Source organism: Sycon ciliatum, chromosome 8, assembly GCF_964019385.1.
Source record: "Sycon ciliatum chromosome 8, ocSycCili1.1, whole genome shotgun sequence".
Lineage (NCBI taxonomy): Eukaryota > Metazoa > Porifera > Calcarea > Leucosolenida > Sycettidae > Sycon > Sycon ciliatum.
Genome location: NC_088650.1, coordinates 28,769,577 through 28,782,788, shown reverse-complemented (window position 1 = coordinate 28,782,788; position 13,212 = coordinate 28,769,577). Strand labels below are relative to the sequence as shown.

Below are 13,212 nucleotides of genomic sequence, written 5' to 3'. Positions count from 1 at the left end.
ACAAGGGGTACTGAAACATTCCATGACAATCTCCCATGGCATCAAGCACATTTCCACGGCATAACTTGTGGCCCATCGTTTTCCCTGTTTCCATGCACATTGTACGTGTATATTGTCCTTGGCTCTAGGCATCAGAGAATATCTACTTACTGTTCACAACCACAACAACTACCTTTTAATAACACATCAAGCAATGCTCAAAATACATTGTACATGTACATACATGTAAGTGCATGAGCCAGGCTAAAACAAATTCGGTTCATGCACTTGAAGTATCTGGCACATTACTAGAACATGACATGATAACCAGCGGCGGATCCAGCGATCTCTACAGGGGGTTCCAGTATAGTCAAAAACTGAATACAATCATGTAGCTGATACATGTACATGGACACGCATATGGTTGCCAGTAGTACATTTACGACATTTAGGGGGTTCCGCCCCTGATAACTCACTCCACTATAGTCGAAATAACTTTAGTTTGGTTCAATGTCATAGCGTGGACGTACCTTTCCCTTGCATGCCACAGATCACCGAGGCTAGAATCAGCAACATGCCCAGTTTGCACAATGTCCATAGCAACGGCCCCTTCATTGCGCAGACTTTCAAGATAATAATCAGTGTCTACAACTAATCAAACACACTAGGGTCGCTCAAGCTGGTTTCCGAGCAGAACGTAACTCGTTGGAGGCCTACCACACTTCAAAATGGCCTCACTACTCCCAGCCTGGACTCGCATTGAAGAAGTAAGTTGGAAATCGCTCGCACACCTCATTTTAGTCCCGATAGGCTGTGATGTCATTGGACCAGTGGAACGTCCCCCTATGTATTTTTCACTCTTTGCACGAGGTGCGGCATTTATGGCCACAGATTGGCCCTTTCCAATACCAATAATTTGTAAGATTGTTTCTGTTTCTTTAGGGCCTTTCATCGTAGCATTGCCTACTGACATCCTGTGCATAACTCGGCACCTCGGGTGTGCAAGGATTTAGGTGAAGGAAATTTTTTCACGGTTCGCGTGAGACTCGGCTGGAAGCCGGGTTTTCCGCATCCGTAGGAACGCCACCACCCTTCAAGGATCAAGGCGTAGATGGTGAAGGAAACAATGTGACAAAGACAGACTGAGACATTGCAGGGTAGGTGCTATTGTCTCTCAAGCACGGCACCATAGACTTTTAAAAGACACTATTATTATGCAAGCCCTGCTTGATAGTTTAACCTATTAATTTTGACTCTACCAACTGGTTTATGGTAACAGTCAGGAACACCGTTCTCAACGCTGTGTGTTCTCCGCAGGTGTGTGAAAATGGAGCTGCTGGATGTCGTCCTTATCATATCAAGCGCAGTGCTAGAAATAGAAGTGAGTTAGAACACAGGAAGTCACGTGTTGCGACTTCTTCTCCTTACCACGCATGTAGTACCTCGTCTCATAATAATAATAAATTAATAATTACTATGCTGGATCCAGGTTTAGACAAGGGTATATACTATATAAGCCCCATGGGGGGGGGGGGTACACTGTAATATACTCTTGATTTAGAGAATAGCCTAGAGACGTCTTTGGTAACCCCCGTTGTCGACCTGCATCTTTATCACGGCATGAAGGAGTGCTAGTACTGTGTTGATCACAACATCTAGTAAGTAAATTCTTATGAAATCATGTTCTGTACCATCGCTTTTATGTTGTGCTCATCTCATTTAGGGCCGACGCGAAAAGGCGATCATCTACTCCAGGGCTGCTGCGGGAAATCCGATCGCGTGAGTCTAGTTTGCACCCTGCACCAGCACACATCCCAGTGTTCGCAGGTCTAGGGCTGCACAGCGCCCGGCATGCCAGTGACTGACTTGACCGGATTTCATTGCTGAATGCTGAGCAGCACTTGCAGAAATCAGGGCGCCGTACACGGTACATCACAAGCCAGGCCAGGGCTCCCCTCCCTGGTACATTCCCTTCTCCGCGTTTGAAATAAGCTTGATATCTACTGATAACCAGTACATGTTATATTGTACTTGTATGTCCATCACGGTACAGGTACACCTGTAACTAAAGACCACCGTGACTAGCGACCAGCCTGGTACTACAGTAAAACCTGGTACTTCAGACCACTTCAACAGGCACGGACGATCGTGAAAACCTCTAGCTAAGGACCACCTGCCACTAAAGACCGCTTTCTCTTGCCCCAAGGGGTGGTCGCTAGTCACAGGTTTTACTGTAGTTTGTTGTGACAACAGTGGCGATCACAGTTTACATGTACAACATGTACGTAGCTACATCTTCATGACTGGTGACCTTTGAAAATAATTCTTTCTGTCAGACAGGGCGTAAATTAAAGTCAGTATGATTCTTGTATGTAGATCGAGCGATAAATCCAATGCAACGCAGGTCAAGGAGATTGTACTGGGCTAACAGATCAAGGCAGCAGCACACTGCATACGGGAAACTAGGAGAGGCTACAGAGAACAGTACAATACAGATAATGGTACAAAAAATAACTGTGTTTTAGATTGAAACATTGTCGTGCGGGTCGTCTTCCTCAGCGCTCGCACCGTCTTCAGGAGACTCTCTGCCCCAGTGCTCGGGAGATTCCAGCCGATACGGCGAGTGTTTCTCCAGCCAGGCTTCTCGTCGGCCAGACTTCCTGCTCCAGTAACGGAGCATGTACGCGAGCAGGTAGTGAAGCGGAGGCACAACAGTCACCACAACGAACACAATAAGAACTATGAGCATCCAGGTTTCACCGCGCTCCACATCGCCACTTCTGCGCAGTGTTCTGGGATAGGTGTAGATGAGACGTTTCACTTCGGGGTCGCTGTTGGAGAGCAGACGGCACTGTGGCTGTTGCGCATCCACCCACCGACGATCACCTGCGAGCACAAACGCGACGAATGACACAACGAAGAATTCACTGCATAACGTGCTGTACAGCAATGCTTTGCCCTCAGTTCTTCACTCATGCTTAACCTATGCCATTCGTGTGTGCCATGCATTAAACGTTAATGCAACATACATGCACATGTACATGCACAACACCGTACACGCTTGGGTTCACTTGCAGTGCTCATACACAGCACCCCAATAATACAGTCATCTCAGGCTTCCCTCCAAGTCTATGCCACTAGCAACGTACTACTTTTGCTGTGGAGGATTACCAATGATGATGACTAGAGCAACCACACCACCACCACCACCAACAACAACAACAGCGATGACGACGACGACGACGACAACAACAACAACAACAACAACAACAACAACAACAACAACAACAACAACAACAACAACAACAACAACAACAACAACAACAACAACAACAACAACAACAACAACAACAACAACAACAACAACAACAACAATAGCAACAACAACTACAGCTGCCTCTTGTATCACCGTGACGAGTGTATAACACGCAGTCTGTTAGCCGCCAGATGAGTATTCAAGCATCCATATGCCAATCTCAACATTATAGAAGAATTTTACTTTGAAGTACATGTAGTTGGTAGTTGGTATTGTTCGGACTGTGCATAGTTTAATAACATGTAACATCATAGGCTGTTGTATTATGAACAGTACATCTTGACTTCACCCATTCCTTCTCCTGGATACCTTTCACATGCAGGAATTTGAATGCAGCATTCAAGTAAACCGTACGTCTGCAAAATCAGTCAAGTCATGGAGTCACTAGAGGTGTTTGGGCATTTAGCCTTTAGGTCAGCAGCAGGTGCACAGCTTGGTGCACAGCTTGGTGCACAGCTAGGTGCACAGGCTGAGGGTGAAATACAGACCAGTGGCGCATCAGATATCCCAGCACAACGGGAGAAGCCCCTGAAAGTCTCCCATCCACTTACTGTCCGTTACCAAGACTACATAATCATGTATGATAATTATGTACTCGAGTTCCGTGCAGAGAAAGGATGAAGCTATGTTGCAGGAAAAAGGTTTCACGTTATTCATGACCATCAGCCAACCATGTGCTCGTGCGACTACCGGTCAATCCGCCTGGCCTAATTTGAATGAATAATTTCTCTTTTTAAGTTTTTACCAGTGAGACCATTGTTGTAAGGTGTAGGGCCTGTAGGCCTCTTTCTTTTTTAAACAGAGCCAAAAATTAGTGTGGCTTAGCCACCCTGATCATCGTCTATCAGGCGCGTGCCCCGTATGGGTTCCTGGGTGCCCGGAACCCCCATTTTTCGCTCAAAATGCAGGATTTTGCTTAATTTTTTGAAAATTTTCCCCAGGGAGGCCCCCGGAACCCCCCTTGAAAGGCACCGGCGCACGCGCCTGGTCCGACTCTTTCATTATCATTTTCGACCCGGGGATGTGGTAGTACAGGTATTTTATTTAATATCATTATTCACGTACATGTACCAGGGCCGAAAGTACTGTCAGCCTACCGACTGAAAAAACACATCAACTACCGTGCTCTCATTACCATAGAAACTTGCGGATAGGATGACGAACAACACGAACGCCAGCTGGTTGAAGCGGATGACCATCACAGATTTCGCCACACGTCAATCCAGACTATCACCGCCTCGACGTAGACCTACTACTCACAACTGATACTTCCAGTTCGACTGTGTGGAATTAATCTGCTGATTAGCGCGATAGGAAGCGATGGACGCCGTCTGCTAGTAATGGTAGACCTACCGCAGACACTGGGAGCGGCTGGACGACAACACATCATTATTTGTGCACGACAGACAGCCAACAGAATGCAACGCTACCACTAAATTTACAAGCCAAGGCACATGCACTGGAGAAAAAGAATAGTTTCATTGATGTGTTCATGGACATGACTGAAGTCTGACTGAACACAAGTCACTGTATCTGCGAGCCACAAGACTGACAAGAGAACTGTGCGAGAGGTGTGAAAATATCGCCAGGGTAAGTGGATATTACTAGCCTGCCCGAGCCATAGTGCCATGTTTAAACTTTAGCCTAGGTGAAGACGCAACTACAAAGCAACTATTTGTAACACTGCAATATTTCTAGCACCACAACTCACAAGGACATGTATCAGAATCATAGACGGGTTAGTCCTTATCCTCACATGATTACAGCCTTGCACGGTCAGCGTTGGCTCGATGATTATCAGTTCTAGTACATGTAACACCTTTTCAAGCCGCTGGTCAACCCGGACCGGGCAGCGGATGTAGCAAACGTCTTTGCCGGTGGGTAGGGGCTAGACTCAGAAGAGTTTTGTTTTCTAAAGTACCTGTACTTTTAGCACAGGGACCCGGAGCGTATCGAGTTGGCCTCTTCTTCCCATGCCCGCCATGGTCCATATCATGAGCTCAAATGACGGAAATGGGTCTCGAGCCGTCGAGGGTATTGAATGAAGTGAACTTCTTCAGTTTCACAGAGACCTGGCAGCTGTCAACCAACGGGGCGCGCTGCAAAAGCACGTGCATAGAGTCTACGCGTATACGGAACAGGACGCGATGTCGATCTGGTCCATGATCAGTAAGTGACAAGGATGTGTTACTTTTCCGCCCATCTACGCACTATACTACACTTGCAGACCCTTCGAACTCTGCATCTGATCTGCCAGTTTAGATCCGCGAGATCGTGCGTCTTTCACTCGGGGTTTGCAAATCAGGGACAAGGTCGGCCACCCTCGCAAGCTGGCTGGGCAAAATCCTCGTAAACATCTTGTAGACCAACACTGGCAGCAGTGCCCAGTATAGTAGATGACATGCAGGATACAGAAAACATCAGGTTGTCGACTTCTGTTTTGACTTCCTTTGGAGCGGACAAGGGAAGCAGCAACAACGTCGATCTACGCACGTCGACTGCCTGTACTTGCTATGTCGCTTGGAAGGTATGTTTGCCCAAGTCTGAGGCCCTATAACAACATTACCTTGAGCCTTTTGAGGGAGTCAGCTTTGCCGAGGCGTCCACTTCTCTAACATACGGTGAAGCCGTTCAAATAATTGTTTGATCAGCTTGTTGAGCGTGGAGGACCACATGCTGATATCTTCTACATACCGGTACAGTCAGTGGCGCTGTGAATGGTTTGGAATGTGCGCACAACATCTGGCACTGATTAGAGCGACGTGCTCAGTATAGTACTTTAGTGCCGGAGCGTTGAGGGTGAGCCAGACAGCTCCACTGCCGTATCGGCCATCGCTACGATCCGAGGGAAGGGGTCACCGACCTTGGCTTGGAGTGGTCGACTTGACTTGAGTGGTGAACGCTGCTCCGCCACATGCATGCGTTGGCTCTGTGCTCTCGAAGTTAGTTCTGTCCGCGGTCTCTGCCTAGTCGGCGCTGCTGCTATATCCGTGATGTTGGCCCATGCGGCGTGCAGTCCGGTTTGCGGCACGGAAGACCAGTATAATGTGGCATGTCAACAAGACCAAGACAGCGCTGGACGGCCGAGGCGGAGGAGGTGTCGGGGACAGTGGTGGTGGTACATGTACCTGGGAGAGAAGAGAGCCATGTTGTTGATAATGGTGATATCCTGTATGCACTGGTGGAGTTCAACAGACACTGGAGATGGTGACAGAGCGGCGGCCACACTAGGTACGTAGATCTACCGGTATTATGGCAACACATTAGAGAGTAGCAGTGGTGAGGCTTCCTGCAGCTTCATTCATAGGAAAAAAAGGTTTCAGAGCAGACTCGTTCTCTTCCCATTCACCATTCACTCTGCAAACTCGAACTCATTTCTCAATCAATTTTTTTACGTTTCGGCAAAATTGCCCTCATCAGGTATGCCAATGGTTGGAGAGGTTCCGCATAACGTAATTACGTCAATAAAAAACGAGGTCGATCTACGCAAAATCTGACGTACACTACATGCGGATCTGTGTTCCGCCGTACATATTTTTCGAATCACGCAGCTGCCCTTGCCAACTCGGAATGCGGCAGTGTACGACCGGGTCGACCTGGGGAGAGAATCATAAATTTGTACCCCAATCCACTTACGGAGCACCTACGTTATCACAGCCCTATCTACGTACTCTACGTGGACAACTTTCCGTAAGTGGAGTGCAAACTCTCGGATTCACGGGTTTTTCCCGCCCACTAACGAAAAGTTGCTCGATGTTGCGTAGTGCGGAACCTCTCTATTATAGAGATAAAGCGATAACACCATCAGTTGAGAGCCTTGAAGAGCCCGGCACAGCTTTGCACTATGTAGCGATGTAGGTCAAGCGAAACTGCCGACTCACACTGTCTACTTAGCGCCCATAAGTGGTTCCGCCGACTCACTCTGTATGTTAAGCACACATAAGTGGTTCCACCGACTCACCCTGAAGTCGGGACCTCTCGGTTCGGCTGAGCTTAATGAGTCCCACCGCCACACACCACTATTCACTTCAGTGTCTGGAGATACGTGGGTTTTGTAGAAAAAAAGAGAGAACAAACCCTGTATACTTAGCGCTCATAAGCGTTTTCGCTAGTTCACCACCATGACATCATATGCACAACCTCTGCACAGTCTGCGTGCGAGTGCGTATGCTGGCTACTAAGGAATAATAGTAATGATACGTGCCAGAACGATACCGCCGTGTGGGGCATGCTTCAGAATGTACGCATTCGCGGGCAGGCTATGCAGCATGTATTCCATGCTACAGACAAGGGTGTTGAACTTCTGTAGCACTGCTCAGTCAGGTTCGATCGAGTCACTCAAGTACACCCGGATGTCTCTTACCCGGGCACCATACTGGCCAACCCTCCCGTTTTTCCCGGGAAAATCCCGGAAAATCAACACTCCTCCCGGGGTCCCGGGGATTTCAAGCAAACTCCCGGAAAAACCAAAAGTTTTGTCTGATACAGGATTTTCCTGAAAACTCCCTGGTTTCTCCCCGAATGTCCCGGTTTTTGAACTTTTTTCAAAGGTATGTACGGTGCTCATTCGCACTTCGAACTGTGCACAGCACTTTGAAGACCTGACCATGCAAGATCTGCACTGACAAGTGACAGGCGGGCGCCGACTGATCAAACTGCACTACAGCCTAGTACAGGGTCGATCTGTGCTGTACGCACAGCTGCAGAGTCGAACCTTTTTTTGGCGGGAAAAGCTCTTTTTCACTTGTTTTTGTGTCTCCAGGGATTTTGAGAGAAATCCAGGGATTCTGCATGTCTTGTGAAGGGATTCAGATTGTGGTGGTTGGTCAGTATGGGGCACCTTGGGACCGGGTACTGCTCGTATCTCAGATTTGCCCGTATCTCAGGAAAACTCATCTACCATGTACCACATCATTTTTTGAAGAAGTGTATTTGGCATGTATTGTACATGTTCAGGTTACAGAAAGAATCTATTGATAAAAATGTGTGGATTTCAAAGGTCGGCAGTGACAAAGAAGCACTTGCACATATGAAAAAAGTTCAAACCCCCCAAATTCAACATAATTTTGCCATAGGAACTCAAGGTGAAGGTACCCGCCCGGTAGAGAGACGTGCCCGTATCTGAGGCGTCCGGATAAGAGGCGTTTGAGTGTACACGCCTGGGCGTTGCGCAGCCCTAGACCTGTGAACAATGGGCTGCGAAATGGTGCAAGGCACAAGCCTGACCAACACGATCGGATTCCATTGAGCAGCAATGTAGCTGCAGTAATGCATGCAGGGAATAAGAGGAGCCAAATGAGTGTTGGTTGGGGATGTAGTAACGCGGCCTTAGCTTCAGTTCACGTCGCTCGCTCCTATCCCCAAATGTTTATCCATCCAGTAGCTTCGCATCAAACAATCGCTCTCAGCGCAAGCACTAAGCTGCGTGCCCAGTATCACAAAATGCAGCCCTCACACGCGGGCCCGTGGTTAGCTGTTCCCGTAACATCGCCATTGCCTTGTGCAATACATGTTGCATTGCAATGCCAATATGACACGTCTGGCTGCAATGTGCACCATATACACATGTATTGTAAAGCTCAAAGAATAATAAGACCAGGCGCGTGCGCCGGTACCCTTCAAGGGGGGGGGGGGGCCTTGTTATGGAACTTGTCACGCAGGCATGCACGCCAACTCGATCAACAGGCAGTACGAAAGTAATTAGTTGTTTTTCAGGGAAGAACATTTCAGAGAGAGAGAGAGAGAAAACAAGTTGAGAGCAAAACGACAACATAAGAACTACTAATGAACTCCGGCATGGCAAAGAGTTCCCAAAAGGCAACTGAGTACAGCCAACTCTGATGCATATGATTATCGGGCTAGAGCGATACTGAGTGCGGTGGTACGACTTCTACTCGCAACAAAGCACCATACCGGAACTAACGATAGCATGATAAGACTGAAAGCGTGCATACAGCAAGCAATGCAAAACAAAGGAAACACATCCATGCATCGTGTGCAGCAGACCCCGATGATTGATGAAAGGGCAAACTGTCATACTGGGTGAAACACTACCCATGTAGGCTTACAGCATGATCAATGAATAGTGAAGCAATAGACAGATAGATAGGTTCAGTTATATACATTACAGCCTCCCCCGGGGAAAATTTTCGAAAAATGAAGCAAATCCTGCATTTTGAGCGAAAAAAGGGGGGTTCCGAGCACCCAGGAACCCATACGGGGCACGCGCCTGAAGAGGATGACAAAAAGTGTTTTACTCCGAGTTTCACGCACTAAGCAATCATCAGAAAACCTTGAGCACTCTATTGGATAGCCTGGAACCTCTCTGTTTTGTATTGTAAAGCTGGCACTACCAATGCTAGCTGGTTTTTTGATAGCACACATTCTCCAACAATATCCAAGTGCTCACTACGGGTGAATGGAAAAGTGCAACTGGGCCTGGCTTACCACATCAAAACAGTTCCAGATCCAGACAAGATATTGATCGCAGGTTTGACTTTTGATCTCGAAAGTAGAAATTTTGGTCAGCAATGTACTCCGTATCCAAGTGGGTATTGATTGAATTCGTGAATGAGTTTGCTACATCTAAACGGCTTCATCAAAAGTGCATACCGTGTTTCCCCGAATATAAGTCGCACCTTTTTACACTATACTTCAGGGCCAACAAAGGGGGTGCGACTTACAATCGAGCGTGACTTCCTACTGATGTAAATATAATTATTAAAACAACTTTGGCTCAGACCTGAAAACGGGGGGGGGGGGGGGTGCGACTTATAATCAGGGAATTCGGTTACCCCGTACAGTGTTTAACTCCAGTCTTTGGTGTCTACGACGTCAGAATGTCACATCACACGACATGTCCGTATGTGCACCGGGCTGTGCATGGAAGCTATGGGGCTGTACGCAAACCCGATTAGTCTCTCTGGTGGTCACCGTGCTTTGCACCGTTCTCCAGCAAAACCTATTGAACCACACTATGCGATGTGAAAATCTGCCGCCCGGCACAGCACTAGATTGAGATTGCACGGGCAGTTGCACACTCTCTGGAGTTATGCAGTATTGCTAACATACACCTCTGGCTTCCCTGTGCTGTTTCTCATGTCATCTCATAGCGATATACAAGTATTACCCTGACAAGATGGAGCTACATCGCCACAACATTATGGACCGCGATCAGTTAGCCAAGCGTCATTGGAATGCTTCACGAACCCGGAAAACAGAGCATGGAGTTTCCCAGCAACATCCACGGGAGAAGGGTGCTTTGCTGAAAGCGAAAGCATGTGCAGACTCAAGTCCTGATAAAGAAGGTACTGCAAAAGCATCTGACCAGGAGCTATCCAGCCTGGAGCTGGCCTGTGTGGCAATCTCTGCACTGCTAGTGGTGTGCGTGGCTATTGTCATGCCACTGTCGGCGGCATGGCTAAGCTACCGCATGACGCAGCCCCTGCCAGGAACAGCACACCGTAACCACACGGTTCTCAATGTGCCGGATGATGCTGACGGTCTGGTGAGTGTTGGTGTGGCATTTCGAATAGCGCGTTGCCAGACTGAGTGAAATTTACACCTGGACTTGAAGTAGTTTGCGGAACACGGGGCAAGTATGAGAGTTATATTGACAAAAGCTAGCTCAACTCGATCACGGTGGTACTATTACAGTGCAGATGTGGCCATGATTTCGAATAGCGTTGCCAGAAGTGAAATTTACACCTGGTTTGTTGAACACAGGCAAGTACGAGAGCAGGTTTATATTGACAAAAGCTAGCGCAACTTGATCACTGTGGTAGCATTACAGTGGTTTGCCAAGCTACTTATAGATTATTACTTATCTTTTCACTGATAAACCACCTTTGCAGACCGGCCAGTGTGGTCTGCATGGACACCACGCTGATAGCAGCCACTTGCTACCAAGAGAATGCTCCTGTTCCAGGGGCGAGCTGAGAAAGCACATTCGTGTACACATGTTGGCAGTTCAGCATTAACATGTGATGCGAATCACTCGGTCAGTCCGGTAGTAAGCCACCGTGCTGCCAAGCTCTAAGCAAGACATTGTACCATTCTGCAGACCTCTACAAAATTTCCTAGCCGTGGTTGGCTTAAAAAACCTGCAATCGCCACGCAAAGTGGTCATTGGGTACCCCAGCCATGTATTGCTTGGAATAAAAAATAAATAAATAATAATCATCATTCTTAGGGATGTTGGACATGCAACGGAAAACGTGGTTTTGACTGTGGCATTTTTGCTTTTGCCGGTGAATGCTGTGATTTGGGCGGGGGATTGGGGAACACAGGCACGCTAGCAGACGCACACCCACGCCCACACACCCACCCACACACACATCCACACCCCCATGTGTGCAATAACGTATGTAGTGCTGTAGCACTGGTCGATTCACATCCAGCATTAGGGGTCTATGGGTGTCATCAAGAGTACACAAACCAGAGTGTGCAACTTGGGATGGTTTCTGTGGGAGCGTAATTCGTGCAGTACGTCATTTCTGACGCCATGGTAAGCTACAGGTACGGTGAAACATTGCGTAACCAGTCACGATGGTGCAGGTCACTGAATTTGTCCTGATTTCGGTTTTTTGATACGGATGGCCTGGTGAATTTACTTGCCAGCGCATGTGCGCAGCATACGCAGTCACACAAAAACATCGAAATCCTAAAACAGGACGCCCAAAATCATGCAAACTTGGGTGATTTCCGGTCTGTGAAACGCGAAAAATTTAGCTGCACGTAAGTTGCGGCTTGGCTGACCTCACCAGGGTGACGTAGTGCTCGAACTGCGCTGTATCAGATCTGATATGCACAGTTGCACACTCTGGTTTATGTACTCTTGGTGCCATTGACTGGCGAATCTGGATTGAGTGCGAGCAGGCGGTGTGGTCCGAGCTTTGTAATGCTGGCCCAATCGAAAAAAGCAAGGGTGTACATGTAGTACGCGAAAGGTACGCACATTATACAAGGATTCTGTGAAAGCTGTCAAAAAATGTCAAAGTCCATTTTCACTCCAGCCACTCCCGGTGTGTGTGCGTGTGTGTGTGTGTTGGGGGGGGGGGGGGGGGGGTGGTCGGATTGCACTCAAAGTACTGTTGTACACGTAGGCTGAGTTTACATGAGAAATTTCAACCAGGGTCGAGTTCAGCCCGGGTTGAAAGTCTGTACGATAGGCAAAACAGGTGAGCGTTTGCATGAAGATAGTTGACCCGGGTCAAATACTGATATGCCGCCAAAAGTCCACTTCTAGAGTCCTGTTTGGTCACGTGAATACTTTCGTGCGAAATTTGCATGTGCAGTGCTGTTCAAACCTGGCGCGAGATACACACAGAAGTACGTTTATACGATTTTCTCGCCCCGGGTTGATTTCAACCCTCCCCTTGGGGGGAAATCAACCCGGGGCGAAATTTCAACCCAGGTCAAGCGCAATGCGTCATGTAAACGCGCCATTCATTTTGTGTACATGGCGGGTTGGAATCTGACCGGGTCGAACTCAGCCCGGGTTGAAACGCCTCATGTAAACACAGCCCTACTCCGGATAGGGCCAAATTATCACGGTCATCCGGAGCGGAGTGCCCTTGGTCGGGATTCACCCAATCGATCATGTCCTGTACCGCAAGGACTATAATAAAGTGCGGCCCGGGAAATACGGTATGTTTACAGCGCATTGCATCATAAAAATGACGTCAAACCTTGAAAATTGTCAGGACAGCACCCACGTGGAGTTGCACACTCTAGGGGGTTACAGTCAACTTCGCTAATAATAGAGAGGTTCCGCATAACGTAATTACGTTAGTAAAAAACGTAGTCGATCTACGGAAAGTCTTACGTAAATTGCATGCGCATCTGGGTTCCGCTATACAGAGTTTTCAAATCACGTAGCTGCCCTTGGCAACTCCGAACGCGGCAGTGTACGACTA

General features: G+C 47.9%; 2 protein-coding genes across 2 annotated transcripts in view; both read right to left on the bottom strand.

The window, feature by feature from the left end:
• The window catches only part of LOC135823428 (uncharacterized), a 4,034-nt gene extending 3,307 nt beyond the window's left edge, over positions 1–727 (bottom strand). Inside the window, exon 1 of the mRNA XM_065336282.1 lies at positions 510–727. Coding sequence (XP_065192354.1) covers positions 510–594 — 85 coding nt within the window. The 5' untranslated portion in view covers positions 595–727. The remainder of the gene's footprint in view (positions 1–509) is intronic.
• Positions 728–2,286: 1,559 nt separating this feature from the next.
• Positions 2,287–5,062, bottom strand: LOC135823427 (uncharacterized). The gene is made up of 2 exons (XM_065336281.1): positions 4,431–5,062; positions 2,287–2,865 (listed from the first exon to the last, which is right to left on the bottom strand). The coding sequence occupies exons 1-2, from the start codon at positions 4,492–4,494 to the stop codon at positions 2,501–2,503; spliced, it is 429 nt and encodes a 142-aa protein (XP_065192353.1). The 5' UTR covers positions 4,495–5,062; the 3' UTR covers positions 2,287–2,500.
• Positions 5,063–13,212: the final 8,150 nt, after the last annotated feature.

What these genes read in the sequence shown, in the direction of transcription:
- LOC135823427 (XM_065336281.1), bottom strand. Translation starts at nt 4,494, where the DNA reads ATGGTCATCCGCTTCAACCAGCTGGCGTTCGTGTTGTTCGTCATCCTA. An exon ending in CCTATCCGCAAGTTTCTATG is followed by an intron (nt 2,866 to 4,430) that starts GTAATGAGAGCA and finishes TTGTGCTCGCAG; the next exon opens with GTGATCGTCGGTGGGTGGAT.